General features: G+C 52.6%; 1 protein-coding gene across 7 annotated transcripts in view; it reads left to right on the forward strand.

Annotated features, from left to right (window-relative positions):
• Positions 1-19955, forward strand: part of PLXNA4 (plexin A4) — a 622708-nt gene that overhangs the window by 216180 nt on the left and 386573 nt on the right. For all 7 annotated transcript variants that reach the window (XM_059933356.1, XM_059933357.1, XM_059933360.1 and 4 more), the window contains one exon: positions 8164-9416. In XM_059933356.1, the coding sequence (XP_059789339.1) occupies positions 8164-9416 (1253 nt within the window). The remainder of the gene's footprint in view (positions 1-8163; positions 9417-19955) is intronic.

A 19955-nucleotide genomic window follows, 5' to 3' on the forward strand; every position in this document is an offset into this window, starting at 1 on the left:
TATGGAAGTGTCACCACGACACTCCTTCACCAGTCGTGCGGTCACACCTGGAGACTGTGTGGAAACGGAGAGGCCGAGAAGTGTAGGCCATAGCTGGTAGCCATCTCTTGTCAACACCTTTACACCAGCCGCTGCACGGATGGGGAAGCACGCAGCTTTGGTGGATAGCTAGCTTCCCGTCCCCTGGCCTCACCTGCGCAAGAAATGAATTACCTCTAGTGCAGGCCAGTAAGGGGGACGAAGGGGAATGAGGTTCCTGGTTTCTAGGAAGCCAGGAGGGGTTGGGAGGTGGAGCTCTGCAGAGCTTGCCAGTGACTATGGATGACCTCAGAGGGGAAAGCTACAGGATCCAGTAAGAGACCTCAGCCATTGGAGGGCAGGGCTACTGTTCTCTGCTTTGGAGTGTCTGTAGCCCTTGCACCCAGCTGAGAACCCCTCTCGTGGTACGTGATCCATCAACACGCATTGGCCGAATGAACAAATGCATCCTGACTTCCAGCAACTGGGTCTCCTGCGTTGTCTGTTTTCCTTGCGGCAGTTTTGTTTCCAGGCCCAGCTCCTTCTCCTCAACATAGTCTGCGCCGATGTCCTCTGCTGAGTAGGGCAGTGGTTCTCAAGTCTAATTTGTGGATGCAAGGCAACCTGTTATGATATTCCAGCTGGAGGACCGGCAGTTCTCATTGTAAACTGTGTCTGAAAGGTGTATTTTCCCTGTTGCATTTGAAGTCACGCTTTTAATGGGCAAAAGTGGGTATTTTAAGTAGCTATAAGCCCTGATTAGAGCAGGGTAAAATCAGCATTGTGTGTTTGGGCTAAGTGGCTCAGCACCGAGATTTACTTGGTACTTCAGCTGTGGGGGATCCCAGCTGCCACCTCATACACTCTTCTGTGAAGTCGTCATCCGTTCCTCGTTTAGTCATTCATCATTCATTCATTCATCCATAATTCATCCATCCGTTCCTTCATGTATTCCCAACATACCGACCATATATCAAGCTCTGGGCTTGGAACTGAAGAGAATAGTGGTGAAAAATACATAGTAATTTCTGACCTCCAGAAGCTCATATTTTTTAGATGGCAGGGAGCATCAGTGGGCAAATATAGCAGCGTTGGTGGAATGTGAGACGCTTGTGGTTGTAGAATGTGAGACTAACTCGAGTTCCTGGACTGACACGCAGTGGGGGCTGTCCTAGACCAGGGCCAGGGTCAGACACGCTTCATCTGAAGGGTGAGGCCCTAGGTGAGGGGGTGGGGTGGTCATCCTGGGCAGGGGAAACCACCTGTGCCGAGGACACGGAGGCATGGACAGGTGGAGAGCATCCCAGGAGACTTGTGAGCACAGCCCTCAAGGCAAAGGCCCAGCAGACAGGGGAGCATCGTGATGGATTATGAAAGTCAGCACACACACGCACACACACACACACGCGCGCGCATGCACACACACCCAAACGCACCTGGAAAAAGCCTCACCATTTGCAAAATTCTAGTTTATCTCTGGGGCAGTGGGACACTGAGATCTCTTTGGCATGCTTCTTCTTGTGAAAGAACAGTCTATTAGGGAGGATGTGGTGAGAGACACCTCACTCTTTTGGCTGGAAGGCTGGATTTTTCTGTGTGTGGGTCAGGATTCTTTCATTAACAAATGCCAGAACCCTCACTGGCTTATGCAAAAGGGGAATTTGGGGCTCACGTAGCCAGGAAGTATAAGCATAGAGGTGGCTTCAGTGCATGTGATCTAGACATCTGTGTGATGTCACCAGGACCTGGGACTCAGGACTTTCTCTGCCCTGCCTCAGCTCTGCTCTCTTCGTACTTAACTTCCTTCTCTTCAGGCCCCCCTCCCCCCCCCCCCCACTCCCCTGGTTACAAGATGGTGTCCACAGTTCTTAAGCCCACCCTCTCCAAGGCCACAGGCAATGGAAGACCTAGGACTTTTTCCTCAGTGCTCCATCCAAAGTCTGTTGCCTCCCAGAGATTCTGATCCAACCAGGTACCCATCCCTAAACTAGTCCCTGTGACCTGCCCTTGCTCTGTGCTGATTGGTTTGGGCCCGGGTCATGTGTCCTCCCTTGAACCAGGGGTGGAGTCAATTTCCCCAGACGCTTTTGGGCTGAGAAGGGGTGAAGGGGTGGATCCCCAGAGGATAAATGAATGGTAGCAAAAACAACATCAAAAACAACAGGTGTCTACTATCTCTAACAGTGTCTTTCGTTTTTTTAAAAAAATCACGACTGTATTAGAGTTTTCCAGAGAAGCAGAAACTACATGTATATATCGAGACAGAGAGAGAGAGATTGATTTTAAGGAATTAGGTCATGCAATTATGGAGGCTCCAAGTCCAAAATCAGCAGAGTAGGACCGCAGACTTGAGACTCAGAGGAGATCCCATGTCATAGTTCAAGTCAAAGGGCTTCTGCTACAGAATTCCCTCTACCTTGGGGAGGTCAGGCTTCTGTTCTATTCAGTCTTCACCTGATCTGGTAGCCACACACTTATATTTTAGGGGAGAGTCTGCTTCACTCAAAGTCCACTGATTGAAATGTTAATCTCATCCAAATACACCCTCACAGTAACATCCAGAATAATATTTGACCACATATCTGGGCACGATGGCCCAGCCAAGTGATCACATCAAATTCACCATCCCAGTGACTGACGGTAAGAAGTACACTTACATCACACTCATGCATACACATACGTGGCTGAAACAAAAGTCTCACAAAAGTCTTATCCTTCCTAAATGTGACATACTCTTATTTTTCTCTTCTATTTTATTTCATTAAAAAAGTACCTGTAACCTAAGCAGGTTACTAGACTGATGCTGGGTTATGACTTGTCTTTTGAAATATCATCCTAGAAGACATTTTCTGGATGTTCTATTATCCCATGGCAAACGTCCTGAGGAAAACAGGATTCTGTCCAGAGGGTCAGGGAGGGTACCATGTGCCACCGAGGGAGACCTGAACAGATTGCCAAGTCCCACTATCACTGGGTGTGACCCCAGCCAGGACCTGTCCCTGCTCATGCCTCCGTTTCCTTATCTATAGAGGCCGTATACTTACAAATGCCTCTTCTACCTAACAGGGTTGCCACATACAGTACAATCAGAATGAGATAATATATGTGAAAACACTTTGTAAACTCTAAAGTAATTTCGTGAGGTAACTGCTATTTTTAAACAACTCTATAATAACTTTCTTCTCTGCCATTCAGGAATCTGAGAAGATGATTCTATTTCATGAAAGTTAGTTTGAGCTCTTCACCACTTGCCACACAAAACAAGGCCCCAATTTCTCTAATCAAAATGATGATCAGCTTCTAAAAATGAGTCCCATCTCCCCTGAGATGATTCAGAATTAAAATTTGATTTCAAAGAGGGGGAAACAGCAGAGTGTTTGGGTTTGACTCAGAGACTTTCAGTTCTGTCTTCCTTTCCCACCCTACCTAGTTCAGTGAGTCCTTCCGGGCCATCTTGTGGTGACTCGGTTACATTATTTGCCTTGAAGAGTCAGAATTGGGCTGAATGCTACCTCTGACACTTTTGTTTTAAAACCAGCTGAGGGACTTCCCTGGTGGTACAGTGGTTAAGACTTTGTCTTCCAGTGCAGGGTGTGCGGGTTCGATCCCTGGTCGGGGAGCAAAGATCCCACATACCTCGCGGCCAAAAAACCAAAACATAAAACAGAAGCAATATTGTAACAAATTCAATAAAGACTTTAAAAATGGTCCACATCAAAAAAATCTTAAAAAAAAACAAAAACAAAAACAGCTGAATGATGACCTGAGAGAGAAACGGTGGATGGGATCTGGAATCTCAATGAGCGTTTCCTAGGTTGAGTCATCACTTACCTGGATAGCTGGAACGGACACCACTGGAGAAGTCCAGCTTTGCCAGGACGGACCGCCTCAGGCCGCCCTGGAGGGCAGGGGCAGGCAGCTCTGCTCACCTGTGGGTCCCGTGCTGGGGTAGGAGGGCTGCGGCCAGCTCACCGCTGTGGCAGTGCCCGGTGGGGTCTCTGGTGAGGCAAGCTGAAGCCCACATCCCTGCTAGCTCCCCCTTCTCCTCCATTTTTCTTGTTTGTTTGCTAGCTAATCCGTCTCTCTCGTGGTGTGTAAAATGAGAGGCTGGTTATTCCTATCACACGTTGTTGTTTTCTGTGGGCTCCCCCCTCTCCAGGCGCAGTAATTTCGCCGTCCCCAGATGAGGGTGACAAGTGTTTGAGACGCATAACTGTGTCTCCTTTCAGTGCCTAGTACAAGATGGAGAATGAGGCCTGGCACCTTTCTGCTCAGTAAATTTATAATTACAGGCTTCCTCGTCTCGCCTCTTGCAAAGCAGAGAGCTGTTGATTGGCTTGTGGGTCCGTGAGTGTGTACAGTAAGGCGGGGTGTGGCGGGCACACTTTCCCGGGACTCGGCAGGTTCCAATACAGGGACGGCCGGAAGTTCCCTCCAGAGGGTCGGTGGCTGAGGCCTGACCCACACCTGCCTGTCTGGAGTGAGGATCACCAGCCCTGCTGGAATCTGGTTGTTGGCGGCGGTGTTCTGAGAGCTGTGTTAGGCAGCAGAGAATATGGCACCCAAAGAGCGGCCTCCTCCAGACAAAGGCCGGGAGCAGGTGCTGAAGCGGGTTCAGGTGAAGTCAGGAGACGTGGGAAGAGCCCTGCCTGGATTAGGAGTCCAGGGACTTGAGCTTAATCCCATCCCCACCGTGAACTCACTATGCAACCTCGTGCAAGTCCTTTAATGTCTGTGGATAGCAGCTTCCTGGTCACTGAAATCAGGGATTGGGAATCATCAAACTGGATCCTCTCTTTCAGCTCAAAAACTTCTAGATTCTTCTCTGATATTTAGATTTGCACAGGCAATTCTTGATGAACCAGCCTGACCTCCTGAGCCCTCATCACTCTAACAGAGATGGTGCCATCGGGCATGTTTTGATCCTAATCCTTTTCATCTTCTTTCACTCTTGTCAACAACAACAACTCTCACTTAAGAAGCACTTACTTCGGGCCAGGAGAAGCCCTGTGCCAGGAGGCACTTTCCAGCCCTCTATGCTTTCAGAGGGAAATAGTTGTGCCCATTGTGATGGGCATGACCTGTGAGGTTATGCCCTGGGAGTCCCCAGGGGCTTTGCTCGCCTCCTGTAGAGCTGGTATTGCCGGGTGATGTCCTGGGACTTCTGTGTGTGGGAACTTACATGGGTTAGACTGGACTTCTGAGGGCTCTGGAATTGTGCTTTCCTAGAAATAGGACGGGCTTCGCAATGATACAAAGCTGGGTTTCAACCCCAGCTCTGCCACTGATGAGCCACGTGCTCTTGCAGAGCTAGTTTCCTCACCTGAAAAGCAGGTCAGACACTGCTGACCCCAGAGAACAGCTGTCTGAGGAGTGAGGTAGTGGGTGGGCAAGCACTTGCCTTGGGGCCTGGAGTCCCATGAACGATGCACAGATGCTGGTGCTCCTCGCCTCCAGCCCCTCCTCCTGCCAGTCAGGGAAGAGTTCTTGAGTCTCCCCTCCATGTCAGGTGTGGGTCTCGCACTGTGGACACACCAGTGAGCAAGGCAGGCCCTCCCTACCCCCACGGAGCTCACAGGCCTCAGTTCTTCAAGCAAAGGCTAAATCGACAGGAGCGCGGAGGCTCCTCTCTGGGAGCGGGGGCTGAGCCCTTCTCCTTTAAGTTTCCTCCCTCACTACTGCGCATTTTAGTCTCAACCTCCCAGGGACGCCCTGACGCGGTCCTGGCTCCCTCTCCAGCCCTATCTCCTCCTGACTCTCACGAACCATGCTTCCCAGACAGGCTCTTCCTGGCGTGCACTCCGGTTGAAATGCCCTTGCTGTGGCTCCATTGACCCCTTCCCAAGGAGGCCCTTCCTTTCCAGCTCTGCGGGTCCTCTCGAAGTTCACGGCTCAGCCCAAGTGCCCTCGCCTCTCCAAGGCCTCCCACAGCCTTCTCCTTGCTCCCTCGCCCGGGGTTAGAGGTCAGCTGTCCTCACCTGAGCTCTCGAAGTCCGTCATGCAACGTTTCACCCTCTGAGTAATTGGGTTCTGGCGGTGTCTGCCCCCCGACTCTGGGTTTTTCAAGGGCCTGGTCCAGCCTCGGCCATCCTTGGATCCATGGTGTCTTGTTCATTTGGAAGGTGCCCTCAGCCTACGTTCGCCACGCGGGGGAAGAGATGGAGGCCCTCCGCTCACAAGACTGCTGTCGGTCGTGGGTGTGCCAGTTTCCCTCCTCTGACGTTTTCTTGAGGATGTTTGTGATTTTCATTGGGAATGAAAACGTCAATGTCAACGTCACTGTTAGCTGACAATGTCAAGTGTTTGATTTGCTTTCCTTCTTCTTTCTTCTCTTGGTTTCCATCTAACTTTGTACTCTCTCTGCTTGTGGGAGGGGCAGATAGGTTTCTTTGGCTCAGCCATCTACTTCTTCCCATCACCTTGTTTCTGAGTTGTTTGGGAGGGGGAAATGAGAGAAATTCCACAGAGCTGAGATGTCTCCGAATAAGATGTAGGCCATTCCTGCCCAGATTTCTCCCAAACTGGAAGAAATATGAAGCCATCCTCTGGAAACACACGCAGAAAAGCATCTGGAATAGAAATGAATGAGACCATTAGGATGGAAAGCTATTTTGTTCCACGGGGAGTTATTTATTTATTTATTTATTTATTTATTTATTTACTTGACCACTTTTCTTAAAGCATTTGTTCTCTGCCTTTAATGAAAACCTCTCAGAGGAGGCCTCACCCTGGGCAGCGACCAAGACCTGCCTCATTAAAATGACGTCGGGGGACTTCCCTGGCGGTCCAGTGGTTAAGACTTCACCTTCCGATGTGGCGGGGGTGGGGGCGGTGCGGGTTTGATCCCTGGTCGGGAAACTAAGATCCCACATGCCTCGCAGCCAAAAAACCAAAACATAAAAATACCAAAAGCAATATTGTAATAAATTCAATAAAGACTTAAAAAAAATGAAAAAAAAAAACAAAATGACATCGGGGCCCCGACCTGGCCAGTGCGCCCAGAGGACCTGGTGGCCGCCTCAGAGTAAAGGGATCCGGGATGTGGGTTGTTCATTAGGCCTCATGCACCGCCCAGCAGGGGGGAGGCGCAAAGGAGAAGCTTCCCCTGCAGTAGGTGCAGACCCAGAGGGCCAGGGCTGTGACGGACAGCCCCCTAAAAAGCGTTGTGTGAACTAGTCTTCTGTGCATAAACAGTCACTGGTGGACGTCCCCGTCTGTGCCTGGCTGGGGTAAACTGAGATGTTTTAGCAGGACAGCATGAGAGTCTGCCATGGACTTGGACAGTCCTGGTCCTGGTTTCAGTTGGCCTCTAGGGCTTTTAGCTGTGCAACCTGGATTACTCCCCTCAGCTGTAAGGTGAGAGTGTCAGTAGTACTTATATCACAAGGCTGCTGGTCAGGGTCCCAGCAGGAAACATTGCACATACAAATCAGGTCATTTGCACAAAGGTTAATAGAGGGGGACTTGACACGTGCCTCCTTAGAGGCAGGGCAGTGTTTGGGGGCAAGAACATTGAGGCCCGTTACCTCCCCTAGGACCAAAGGGAGTCAGGCAGGAGGTGGTTTGCAGGACCTGAGGGTGGGGCGTCCCCAGTACCTGCAGCCCCCCTCCCCTCCTCCTAGCCTCTCCCCCTCCCATGGGGCTTCGGCTGATTCTCCCCACTGGCTGCACCTAACCAGGCCCAAGGGCAAGGAGCCTGCAGAGGTATAGTCCATACAGGTCAGCCTCCTGGGCACGGAGAAGGGTAGAGAGCAGATCTGGAGGGGCAGATGGAAGATCCCCCGCACTGAAGGGTTTGTTAAGATGAAATGAGAGTCTCTGGAAGGTGCTGGGCAGTGGCTGATGCAAAGTCAGGCATTCTGTGGGCAATGGCTGTTTATCATCATCATCGTCACCGTTACCATTGTTGTTACTGTTGCTAGTATTATTACTAGTACTATTACTGAAGTGCCCTCCTGCTGCCACCCAGCTTGGGCACTCATACCCACACACTGGGGACTGGCTCCCTCGGCCCCAGCGTCCCCCATTGCAGGTTGGTTTCAGCGTGTGCAGGATGCTTTGAGGGCCCAGCCAGACAAGCTGTGGGGTGAAACTAAGCCTCTGCCTTTGTCAACCAGCATCACCTCTTTCCTCTCCCCCCCGTAGAGAGCCTGCACTCCTCCCTCGACACTGCTGTGCCGAGTGTGACTGTGCCCCGAGGACGCGTCTCTGAAATGAAAGCCATGCCTTGGAATTGGACTTGCCTGCTCTCCCACCTCCTAATGGTGGGGATGGGCTCCTCCACTCTACTCCCCCAGCAGCCACCCCTGCTGCCCCAGAAGCGGTCTTTTGTCACGTTCCGCGGGGAGCCCGCCGAGAGCTTCAACCACCTGGTGGTGGACGAGAGGACAGGGCACATTTATGTGGGGGCCGTCAATCGGATCTACAAGCTCTCCAGCGACTTGAAGGTCCTGGTGACCCACCAGACCGGGCCGGACGAGGACAACCCCAAGTGCTACCCTCCCCGCATTGTCCAGACGTGCAACGAGCCCCTGACCACCACCAACAATGTCAACAAGATGCTCCTGATAGACTACAAGGAGAACAGGCTGATCGCTTGCGGGAGCCTGTACCAAGGCATCTGCAAGCTCCTGAGGCTGGAGGACCTCTTCAAGCTGGGGGAGCCTTTTCACAAGAAGGAGCACTACCTGTCGGGGGTCAACGAGAGTGGCTCTGTCTTTGGGGTGATCGTCTCCTACAACAACCTGGACGACAAGCTCTTCATTGCCACGGCCGTGGACGGGAAGCCGGAGTATTTCCCCACCATCTCCAGCCGGAAACTGACCAAGAACTCAGAGGCGGATGGCATGTTCGCGTATGTCTTCCACGATGAGTTTGTGGCCTCGATGATCAAGATTCCTTCGGACACTTTCACCGTCATCCCCGACTTTGATATCTACTACGTCTACGGCTTCAGCAGCGGCAACTTTGTCTACTTTTTGACGCTTCAGCCTGAGATGGTGTCTCCCCCCGGCTCCACCACAAAGGAGCAGGTTTATACGTCCAAGCTCGTGAGGCTTTGCAAGGAGGACACGGCCTTCAACTCCTACGTGGAGGTGCCCATTGGCTGTGAGCGTGGCGGGGTGGAGTACCGCCTGCTGCAGGCTGCCTACCTGTCCAAAGCTGGGGCCGTGCTCGCCCGGACCCTCGGGGTTCGCCCAGAGGACGACCTCCTCTTCACCGTCTTCTCCAAAGGCCAGAAGCGGAAAATGAAATCCCTGGACGAGTCGGCCCTGTGCCTCTTCATCCTGAAGCAGATCAACGACCGCATTAAGGAGCGGCTGCAGTCCTGCTATCGGGGCGAGGGCACGCTGGACCTGGCCTGGCTCAAGGTGAAGGACATTCCCTGCAGCAGCGCGGTGAGTCCGGGGAGGGCCTCTGGGCCGGGATGGCACGGTGTCGAGACCTAGGCTGTGGCCTCCATGGGGTGTGAATCATCTGTCCCATCTTGTAGATGAGACAAGGGTATCCCGCCTCTGGGTCTCACTGGACTCGGATTATCACCGGCTCAGGCATGCTGTGACCACGGCACTGAGCTTATGAGAGTCAGAGCTGGAGCTAAATGTACATTTCCTGTCGGCACTTTTCTCTCTTCCGGCTGGCTCACTGGCTGTAAGAGGAGGGGCTGGAATAGGCAGGATTGTGTGCCATAGACGCCACGTGCACCAGGCATTCTTGAAGGCTGCACTGTCGTACACGGTGACTTGAGAGGTGTACCCACCTTCTTACCGACCATGCTGCAAGTCGCTCTCCTGGGAGCTTAGAATAAAACCAATGGGTGGTGGAGGCAGAGCTTAGAGTAAAACCCCTACTGGGAGTAGGGAGGCAGTCATTTTACATTTGGGGTAGATGTAGAACTTCAGGAGAGGTATGTTTTTAGCCCCATGCGTATCTTTAGGAAATGGGAAAATAAGATCAGAAGAAGTAGGATGAGAGTCCAGTGAACATAGAGGGGAAAACTGTATTTATTAAGTATCTTCTGTGTGCACAGTCTCATGGAAGAAACATGTCACAGTGTCCAGAAGCAGCCATGGCGCAGTGCTGGGTGACAGAGGGCTGAAGGAAACCAGGGGGCGGGGAGAATGAAGGGTTGGTTTCGGAGGCCTGCCCAGGGCCCGTGGGCCCTGAGGGACAGACCGGACCTCAGAACTGCTGGGCAACCACCGGTGCCACAGGTGACACAGCCCCCTTGCCTCTCACCACCACGCACATACATACACACTCCTACACACATGCATGTGCACGTACACAAGAAATACCCTCACAAGCACTCACATATACACCTTGTGTTAGAAATTAGCAAGTTTATGCTGTGTGCTTACTAAACAGCTAGTTCTTTTGAGATCAGAGGGGTTGGCTATTTTTGCTGCACAAAACTTGCTCCAATCCTGTCTTTTTGGGAGTAAAATCAGCTGCGGAGATCAGCCTGGCTGTGCATGGGCAAGCATCTGTCTCGCCCTTGCTCCCTGCCACAGTACAAAAAGCAAAGTTCATCACGGGAGTCTGCAGAGCTGCAGGTCCTAACATCCGCCTGGCGGCCTTGGAGAGAACAGAGAGAAGGCAGCTTTGCAAGACTGGCTAATGCCAGGACTGGGAGTAATGGAGCCAGATAACAAGCTTTTGATTTTTCTTTGGGCTTTAATTAGCCTTTTCAAGTTCGAGGCAAGTTCAGGGCTGAGAGCAGAAAGGAGGAGGCCAGAAACTCCGCACAGGGCTGGGGCTGTCTCCCCAGCCAGTCTAAAAGGCCACACCAGCTTTTAATGCACAGTATCAGTTTCCTTTGATTCAGCCCATACTCGAGTTAGTTTGCTCTGGGGCTTGGCTACGGTTCTTTTGGCCTCAGCTCAGACCACGCAGGCCAGGCTCCTGAGTGTCCCCGTTGAGGAGCCCTCACAGGCACAGTGTTTTGCAAACCCAGCTTTTCCTGCACTCATTCATTCACAAGGCCATTGGATTCCTTTCCTTTTTGCCTTCTTACCTTGAGGCAGGGAGGGATGAGATGAATTCTAGAGTTCTTTTTTGCCTCTGAGTCCAGGATTCCCTTGAGGCCTGGGAAGGGGAACTGATTCTCAGATGGCCTCTGTCCTGCGGCGTTTCAGCTGCAGGAGAGTGGAGGAGGGGGGCATAAGGCCCAGGAGGCTGACTTTAGAACTTGTTTTTTGTAGGGTTGGGTGTCCCTTGTGGGTTTTGTCATAGTTACAACTCAAAGAGCTTGAAAAGTGGTTCATTTTAAAACTGAGATATAATTGACATGTAACACTATATTAGTTTCAGGTGTACAGCATAATGGTTCAATATTTGTATATATTACAAAATGATCACCACAAGAGTCTAGTTTACATCCATCACCATACATAGTAACACATTCTTTTTCTTATGATCGGAACTTTCGAGATCTACTCCCTTAGCAACTTCCAAATATACAATACAGTATTATCAACTATGTCACCATGCTGTACATTACATCTCCAGGACTTATTTTATAACCGGTATTTTGTACCTTTTGCCCAGTGACTCATTTTTATTGTGCTCCTGTTGTCCTAATTCCCTAAGCTGGAATGCTTGTTCCATGGTGCTCTTCAGGCTTTTCTGGTCTCTTCATTTCCTGGGATTCACATTCCTTCCCCTGAACTCATGCCTCCAGGACTCAGAGCAGGAAGTAGGATGAGCCCTGAGGCCCCACCCCCTCACCAGGTCCCAGCTGTGTTTGGCTGTGTTCAGGGAAAATGGGGTCGGAGCCTGCCATGCATGGGGCGTTGGTGGAGCCACGTGGTGGCCCACAGCCTGGTGACCAGCTCGGGGGAGAAGCTTTGGGCTGGGAACCTGGAGCCTCGATCTGCACGCCCGCAGGGAGCAACCTGTTGTCTTTATTGCAGGAGAACCAGAGAGGCTGGCTGAGCCCCTATCACAGATAAGGGCCAGCCGGCCAGGAGTGTCTTCCTCGTGGGACTGTGTCCCTGTGAAAGTCAGCGCATGTTGCAAACGAAAATCCTGGAGTGGGCGTTGGGTGTAGAGGCTGGGGAAGCAGCCCAGGTGTTTGCTGGTGCCTGGGGGAGGGGGGGGAAATGGAAGCAACTTCTAGTTTTGCCTTCTGGCCCATTCTTTCTTGTGTCCTGGTTTTTCCCAACTTGGATGGAAAGAGGTATCCAAGAACAAACGGGCTGGCATCTGAAAATTACTCTGAGGACCTCAGGAGGGCCTGTGCAGAAGGAGGGTCCTGGAGGGATCAGCCAGGGCTCCTCCCAGTGTCTTAGGACTTGGGAGACTGTAGATCAACCTAAGGCCTTTTGCTGGTGAGCAGCCAGGGGCGGGGTTAAGGATAATGATGTCATTTCTTTGTTTCTGCTGCTCAACCCTGAGATGGTGTCTATCTTTGGTGCCTTTGAAGGCTGCTATCCGGGGTCCCCACACCCTCTGTCTGCAGAGCAGTGACAGTTGAGACAAGGAGCTCGTAGCCTGAGGCTCTTGTCATGTGCCACGGCCCTGAGCAGGCCAAGGCGACAGCTCTCAGCCCCTTTCTGGGAGCCCCGACACTCCTGACCTGCAGTGGGACTGCTGGGCTGGAGGCTGTGCTGTTGAGGCCCAAGGCTCTTGTGTTCTATGTGGGCCGAGAGGCCTGGTGTCCTGGAGCCCCCCGGGCATGGCTGTCTATATCTCCTCACCCTTTCTTCAGCCTTTGGGGTCACCTCACGGGACACTTGCCCTTCTGCCTCCAGATGAGTTAGTGAATGGATGAAACTCTCATTAGGCCCTTGGCAATGTACCCTCTCCTGGTTGGTGCCAAGAATCATGACATGACATCAGTCTCCAGGAGCCTAAGAGGCCAGGAGAGAGACGCATCCAAGCGGGTCATTACAGCCTGTGTGACGGGAACGAGGGCTGTGGTCATGAGAGTGACTGTCACTCATGCCACTTAAGTCTTCCCTAAGTTTGGGACCCGTTGAGAAGTGGATGTAGGAGTCAGGCAGCATCAGCTTTAGTGCTGAGAAGCCTGGATGAGCAAAAATCAGCTGCTTAATCGCCCCCTCAAGACTCGAACTTAGAACTTAGAAGATGTCGGTCCGTGGGGCGGAGCTTAGAAGATGTCGGTCCTTGGGGCGGAACTTAGAAGATGTCGGTCCTTGGGGCGGAGACTGTCACCAGAGTGACCGCCTCACACCTGTCCAGCCTCAGTAGCGGGGGCAGAGGGTGGTGGCCTCCGAGCCGCCCGACAGTCCCCCTGGGGAGTCCGTGTGGTGCCTGACAGTTTACAAAGGGCTTCACCGCCTCCTCTTCTCTCAGCAGTTCTCAGGATAATAGGAAAGGCAGACATCCTGTCCAGTTGAGGAGATGGAGGAACCGAAAGTCAAGTATTTCTCCGAAGGTCGTGTAGTTGGTGGACTAGAGCCTTCCATGCATCCTAATTCTCGGCCAGGTGCTCTTCCCGCTGGTGTTTCTCCATGACGCAGCGGTGGCAGCGGGGCTGGGATGACTCACGGCGCAGGGCCGTCTGGCGTTGCAGGGCGTTTGCCTTGCTGGGCCCTGGAGCACTGAGTGCCAGTGGGGCTGGACTCCGCAGGCGCTGCAGGAACTAGGAAACCCCTCACGTTTCCAGAAGCCCCTGACTGAGAGCCATTGCCAGACCAGGTGCCTGCCTGAGTTCAGGGTTTACTCCCCAGCCCTGCTCGGTCTCACAAGGTTCACAGAGGCACCCGGGACCGAGCTTTTTATTTTCAACCCCAAGCTTCGCTTCATATCCAGCAGCGGGGAGTGGGAAAGGAGAACCCCGTTTGTGTGTGCTGTTGCTGTGACTCATATCCATTGCTCTCCGGCAGGGCAGCCCTGGGAGGAGACAGGGTCACCCCCTGGACGCGGGCTGGCCTCCCAGCCCAGCCTGATGGTCACGCAGTTCGGTCTGGCGCCTGCGATCCTGCAACTCCACCGGAGTGCGCATCCGGAATGTCCAGGCAGCCACCGCAGGCTCCAGGGGCCGGTTTCTGCCCGTCTGCTCGGGCTGTTTTCTTTTCCTGTCGGCAGGAAGTGCAGCTCTGACTGGACGGGTATGTCCTGTTGTTTGTGGCGCGAGGCAGGCCTTTCTCTGCTCAGCGGCAGTCCTCTCTCGGACCGGGAACCCCTGCTCCTGTCTCCCCCATCCCTCCTTCCTCAGCTCCAGCTCACTTCACACACACACACACACACACACACACACACGGGGGCCATTAAACACGCACCGCATACACCACACTCAAGTCCCAGTGACAGCACACATCACAAATCTCCTTCCACGTCAGCCCAGGCCCTCACCCCTCACAGCCCACTGACCCCGTACTCCAGACTTGTGTTTTAGCAGTGGGTTGGGAGGTGCTGCCATACCACAGACCCTGTCTTTACTCAAGTTTTCCCCCCTCCCCTTGAGATGGCTCCTGTTCCAGGTATTCAGGTGAAAAGGACACCCACCTCTTTCTCTCTGGCCAGCAGAATCTGCAATTAAAGTTGCATCTCAGCCAAGTACACGTGGTGCTTTGCAGTCCAGGATGGTGGCTGAGCCCTGGGTGATATGCTGGGCCTGATGAGAGGAAGGGGCTTGAGGCTGGCCTCCTAGGCTGGGCATGACCTCCCAGGACACCACCCTGGAGCCCAGTGGGCCAGCAGGGAGGGTGACAGACCCAAAAATCATATCTGCAGACCGTTAACACAGACAGCTGCCGCGACCTCAGGGCGGGGTCTACCGAGCAGCGGTTAGGATGTGAGGCCGGCAATGCCGTGTCCTAACACCGAGAGACCGACTTCAGGAAGCCCTGCACAGAGGCGTGCACCCCTGTACACACACCCACGTGTGCACACGCATCCTCTCTGCTCTGGATATGTGAATCACTTTCTCGTGGTGTCTGTCCCCGTCATTTCTGTCTGTCTGTCGCGCTCTCTGCTGTGTGTCACTCTCTCACTTGCACTCACACTCTGTGCACAGTCGCCCCTGAGGCTCCCTCTTTCTGTGGTTTATCCTCCCTCACGCCTCCACACTACACACAGCAGCTAACACAGCGAGATTTCTCTCCCGTGTACACACACGCTCGCGCACACACACACACACACACACACACACACACACACCCAGATGGTGTGCCACAGCCCAGCCCAGATTGGCAGCCGGGCCTCTCATTCAGTCAGCACACAGACTGGCCTGACTTATCTATCCAGATCTGCATTTCTGGGCCTTTCCTTCAATTCCCGTCATCCTCACAGGGTGGCGTCTTGGCCGGGATGCTGGCCTGGGAGCTTGGGCCTTTGGGTCTCAGCCAGGTCCAGCTCGTGAGAGGTCACTGAGCTGGTGAGCGGTTTCCTTTTTGCTTTAAATTATACATTTCATCTTCTAGAAGGAGGTGATGAAACAATATCCCTTTAATAAAGTGTGCTGAGACTCCTAGGGAAAGAGAAATACAGAGACATTAATAAATGATGATAGTCACAGAGCACCTTATATTTGTAGAACACTGAAACATCTTATAGCATCATCAGTATAGTCTCCTTTGGTTACAGTAACCACCTGATGAGACAGAAAGAGACTTAATAATATTGCTGTGATTTCATACTGATATTTTTTCTCCACCAATACCTGCTTTTGAGAGATTTGGGCTGTGCCTAACCCAGATGTTATGTTCAGAATCCCAGGCCTGGAGCGTGCCCCATCCGCCTTCCCTGCCATCCAGCACGTGTTATGAATGCTAAGTTAAGGCCTTTGAAGGAGAGGATACATTTCCAGCCAGATCCTCCCTGCTGCCACCTTCATGTGCCCCTTAGTTTTTGTAAGACAGAAGGGAATGACTAGACGTTGGCACACGGCGCTTGCTTCATTTCATTAACAAAGTTAGTGGAGAGCAGGAAAAAAGACAACTCACGGAGTTCTCCATTCGGCCTCTCAATTTACATTTTTTTCCTGGTGGATTGGGCCCCGCATGCTGTCCATGTGTATGAAACGGGATCAGCGGGGGAGAAGAAAGCCCACATCTTTTCCCAGTCTCGGTGTCATTACTGTGTCTCTCTGAGTGTTCCAAAATATAATGGGATTTGTTCAGCTGATTTATCCTGCGTGCAGGCAACATTATCCAGACCCACACTCGGGCCTGAGGAGCAAAGAGGGGAAGATGCACAGCAACGAGAGGGGGGCTAATAAAATTTATTCCCGCTAACAAGGGAATGACCTACCCCGTAATTCAGTCTGGCGATCGGGACCACTGCTTCCCGGTGCCCGCTAGAAAACACACAGACTTAATCGTTGTGGTGTGCCCTGCTCCAATTACAGTCCTGGTGGCAGCTGAGGTTGTCTGCAGTAGACAGGGAGAGAAGCGGGAACGTGGGATTGATGGGCTGGGTGGGATTTCTTTGCCCTTGACGGGCAGCTCTGAAGCTTAAGGTACAAAAGGAAGGGGACAGCACCCGGGTGGGTTTTGCTTGGAACCATTCCAAGGCCTTCCCTGGTCTCTTCCAGGGGCCCAGCTTCGGCTTCTGGACTAGTCCCATCTCGGAGGTCACCTGCAGAACTGGGCTAGTGGATTTTCATTCCTGCTTCTTTTGCTCGGCCTGCCTGTATCTCCAGTCATGGTGTCGTGGCCCTCTCTCCTTACCAGAGGGAGGAACGCAGGGCTCTCAGCAGCTGAGCGAATGAGGAGCGGGTCAGGGGTTCAATCCCTGGGATCCTGACTCGGAGCTGCCCTTGGCCCGCCTTGCTCAGCATCTCCTAGGAGCGGTGCATTGCTACGGCTCGCTACTGGTTACACTCTGGACTGCAGAGAGGGTGCTGGGCTTCATGCGCTTCTCTTGGGAAAACAGCTCAAATTAGTGGCATTAGTTTCCTATTAGAAGGATAGCTTGTTATCATGATGAGTGAGTGACCACGTAGATGACCTGTATTTTGGTACCCACCCTTTTGAGTTGCTTAGCAACAGGGCACGTGGCTCTTGGGAATCTTGGTGCGATTTGTCGGGTTCTTTCTCCAGCCCCAAGACACTTTTCATGAAGCCCCTTCAATAACATGTTGGGTCTAACTAGGTTACTGTGGCTGTGGTTTGCTGGCTTCCCCTCTCTGTCTCTGCACATTCATTCCCCCTACAGTCTCATTGAAAAAGACACAATGAAGAACCTTTCTGAGATAATGCATTAGTAATTAAGTGTAGGAGGCCTCCTTCCCGCTCCTTTCCTGACGTCTGGGCTCACAGCCGAGGTGTAGGGCCGACCTTCACCTCTGTCGGGGCTTCTCCAGCTTTGAAAAGAGTTCGACCACCTGGGGTCAGCACGGGCCATGGGCAGAGCTTCAGGGAGGGTTAGAAATCATAAAAGTGAGAGGAAAGTTAATGCAGAACAGTAAAGCAGTCAGAGGGTGGTATCGTCCAAGTCTTTGGATCTCTTTCTCTGTTACAGAAACGAGCACTCAGGCACGTGGGACTATTTTATGGAGTAACAGGCTTTCTGACGAGAGTAACCTTAAGCCAACCAGGGCCTCCCCACGGGGTTCCTACCTCCCTGGGGGCTCTCTCTGCTTCCCTCCTGCCCTGCCGTCAGACGGCACACAGAGTCATACACAGTGGGCATCAGACCCTGGTGCGTTGATGAACACCTTGGGGTCAGCAGTTCTATTTGAGATCTGGCCCCAGTAAGTGGGAGATCATTATCTTCCTGTACTGCAGAGATTTACAGCTGGGGTCTGTATGTAGACATGAGCTACTACACTTACCTGATCAATATCTCCCTTTATGAAGAAATCCCACATGCGTAATTCACTGATTCCCCACTTCCAGCGGAGGTCTGCTCTGGTCAGCTCCCGGTGTGTGTGTGTGTGTGTGTGTGTGTGTGTGTGTGTGTAAGTGTAATTAATTAGTGGAAGGTGTTTGAGACTGCTGAGCATGAATCTAAAGACATTTTCTTTTCCACATCAGCAGGCACCTCATGGGCTTCCACCTTCTTTTTCTCCTAACTTGTATTTCTTTTCTAAACTTCAGCTCTCACTTGCCTTTGGGATGGGTCAGCCCAGGAAAGGAGGAAGCCCGCTCTGATGACTAGCCAAGGGTCTCGTCGGGATGGGAGAGGTAGTTCCTCCCAGAGATCACAGAAGGGTGGAGGGCTCATCCTGGACAGCAGAAAAGGAAGCGAGCACTGTCCCAGAGCAGCCTCTCATCCTGACAGTAGGTTCCCTGATCCTGGAATTGGTTCCTTTGGGGCCACCCTCTAGCACCCTGGAGGAAGCCTCCATGTAATGCCAGTTTTTCCCTCTAGTCTGGGAATTTGGGGTTCTGGTAACTATCTTCTCAGTAACTTGATAGGTCATGAGGGGTCATTTCACTCTCTAAGCCTCAATTTTTCTCTTCTGTAAAGTGGGGCTGTTGAATTCTAAGATCTTGAGTCACTTTCCTCTGAAATAGCACAATGTGTGAAAGCTTGGCCATGCACTGTCCTGGACAGAGAACCCAGAATTGAGCCCCAGTGTCACTTCTTCCTCAAAACCCTGCTGCTCCCCCCGGCAGTTGTGGCCCTGCCCTCTGTCCCCACAGCGCCAGGTGCATAACTGAAGCTGGGCATACGTGGCCTCGTCTAGTCATGGACCCGGTCTGTCTCCCCCACTGAGAAAGGGGCAGAAACAGAGATGTTTTCATCTTTATACTGTTGGGTCCTCACCTGATGTTTGGTACCTAGTAGGTCCTTCTTAACATCCTTAAGCAAAGTAATAAATGAAGAACAGTAAATAGCGTTGTCTTCATTTAGTGCTTCAGTTTCCCCTAATGGAAACAGGGAGTTCCAGTAGCCTAAGAGACCAAAAGTTTGATGGAAAAAGGCCCAACTGAAGGCCCCACAGTGGGTGAGCTTGGAGGGTCTCTGATGCCTTCTCCCCCCATAATGGTCTGGCCTCCCAGCTTTGGGGGTGGGCGCAGGGGTGCTCAGGACTCCTCTGCATGAGGCTGGATGCTACTTTTGCCTTCAGGGAGGGCTGGAGAGCCCGTTTGCTCCCAGATGGAAGGACTCCTCTCTCTTCAGGAGCTGGCCATGAGCAATGGGAGGACCAGGTCTGACTTTGTATTTTCCATCCTGGGCTCAGCGACTGCAGCTGCCGGCCCAGAGCAGTCGGCAGCTGCGTCCCCGGTTGGAGGAGGCGGCTGCATTTGTCCATCCCTGCAGGCTCATCTGGTTGGCCTCCTTTGGATCAGTTTGGGATATTTGCAAACAGTGGATGCCGGGGGTGAGAGGGGCAGCCCATGGCTATGGAAGAGACCGGGTCCCAGAGCTGAGCTAATTGGCCCACAGGGGGATGGACCTGGTGACCTTTACCTCATTAGCACTGCTTTTGGACCACTGAGCTCTGGCCTAGTTCTGATCTTTCCATAATAAGGACTCAAGGTGGGATTTCTGTAAAGGTGGGGCAACGAAGGGCAGGGCTGAAACAGCTCCACCTGGCAAGGCGGGTGCATCAGGAACCAGGCTGGGGGCCACGCTAGACCGGAGGAGGAGTGGTTTCAGAATCAGGTTCCTGCTCCACCTCATCACCCAGGGCCTTCAGGATGGACTGGCACAGGTGTCAGATTGATGGTGGGGCGCAGGGTCGGAGGGTGAGGCCCCCATCGTCTCCCAGGTCTGCCCCCTCCTTCAGCCCTTCTCAGAGGGTCTCCACAGAGACCACCAGACACTGCGGCGGCCCTCGGGTGGCTGTTTGCAGCTCTGCCCCGGAGCCTGGGGAGACCATGGAGGAAGGATGCTGGCAGCATTTAAAATCCCCTTTCCGTGGAGATGATAGAGCTTTTCAGAGTGCCAGTCTCTCTGCAGAGTGGGAGCAATTTCCCTGTAATTGGTAAAGTAACCGTAACTGCTCCGTCATTTGAATGTAGCGACACGTAATTGCATGGTAACCTTTGCCGCCGTGCGCGAGGGAAGCACGG

This window comes from Balaenoptera ricei, chromosome 9 (assembly GCF_028023285.1).
Source record: "Balaenoptera ricei isolate mBalRic1 chromosome 9, mBalRic1.hap2, whole genome shotgun sequence".
NCBI classification, from domain to species: domain Eukaryota; kingdom Metazoa; phylum Chordata; class Mammalia; order Artiodactyla; family Balaenopteridae; genus Balaenoptera; species Balaenoptera ricei.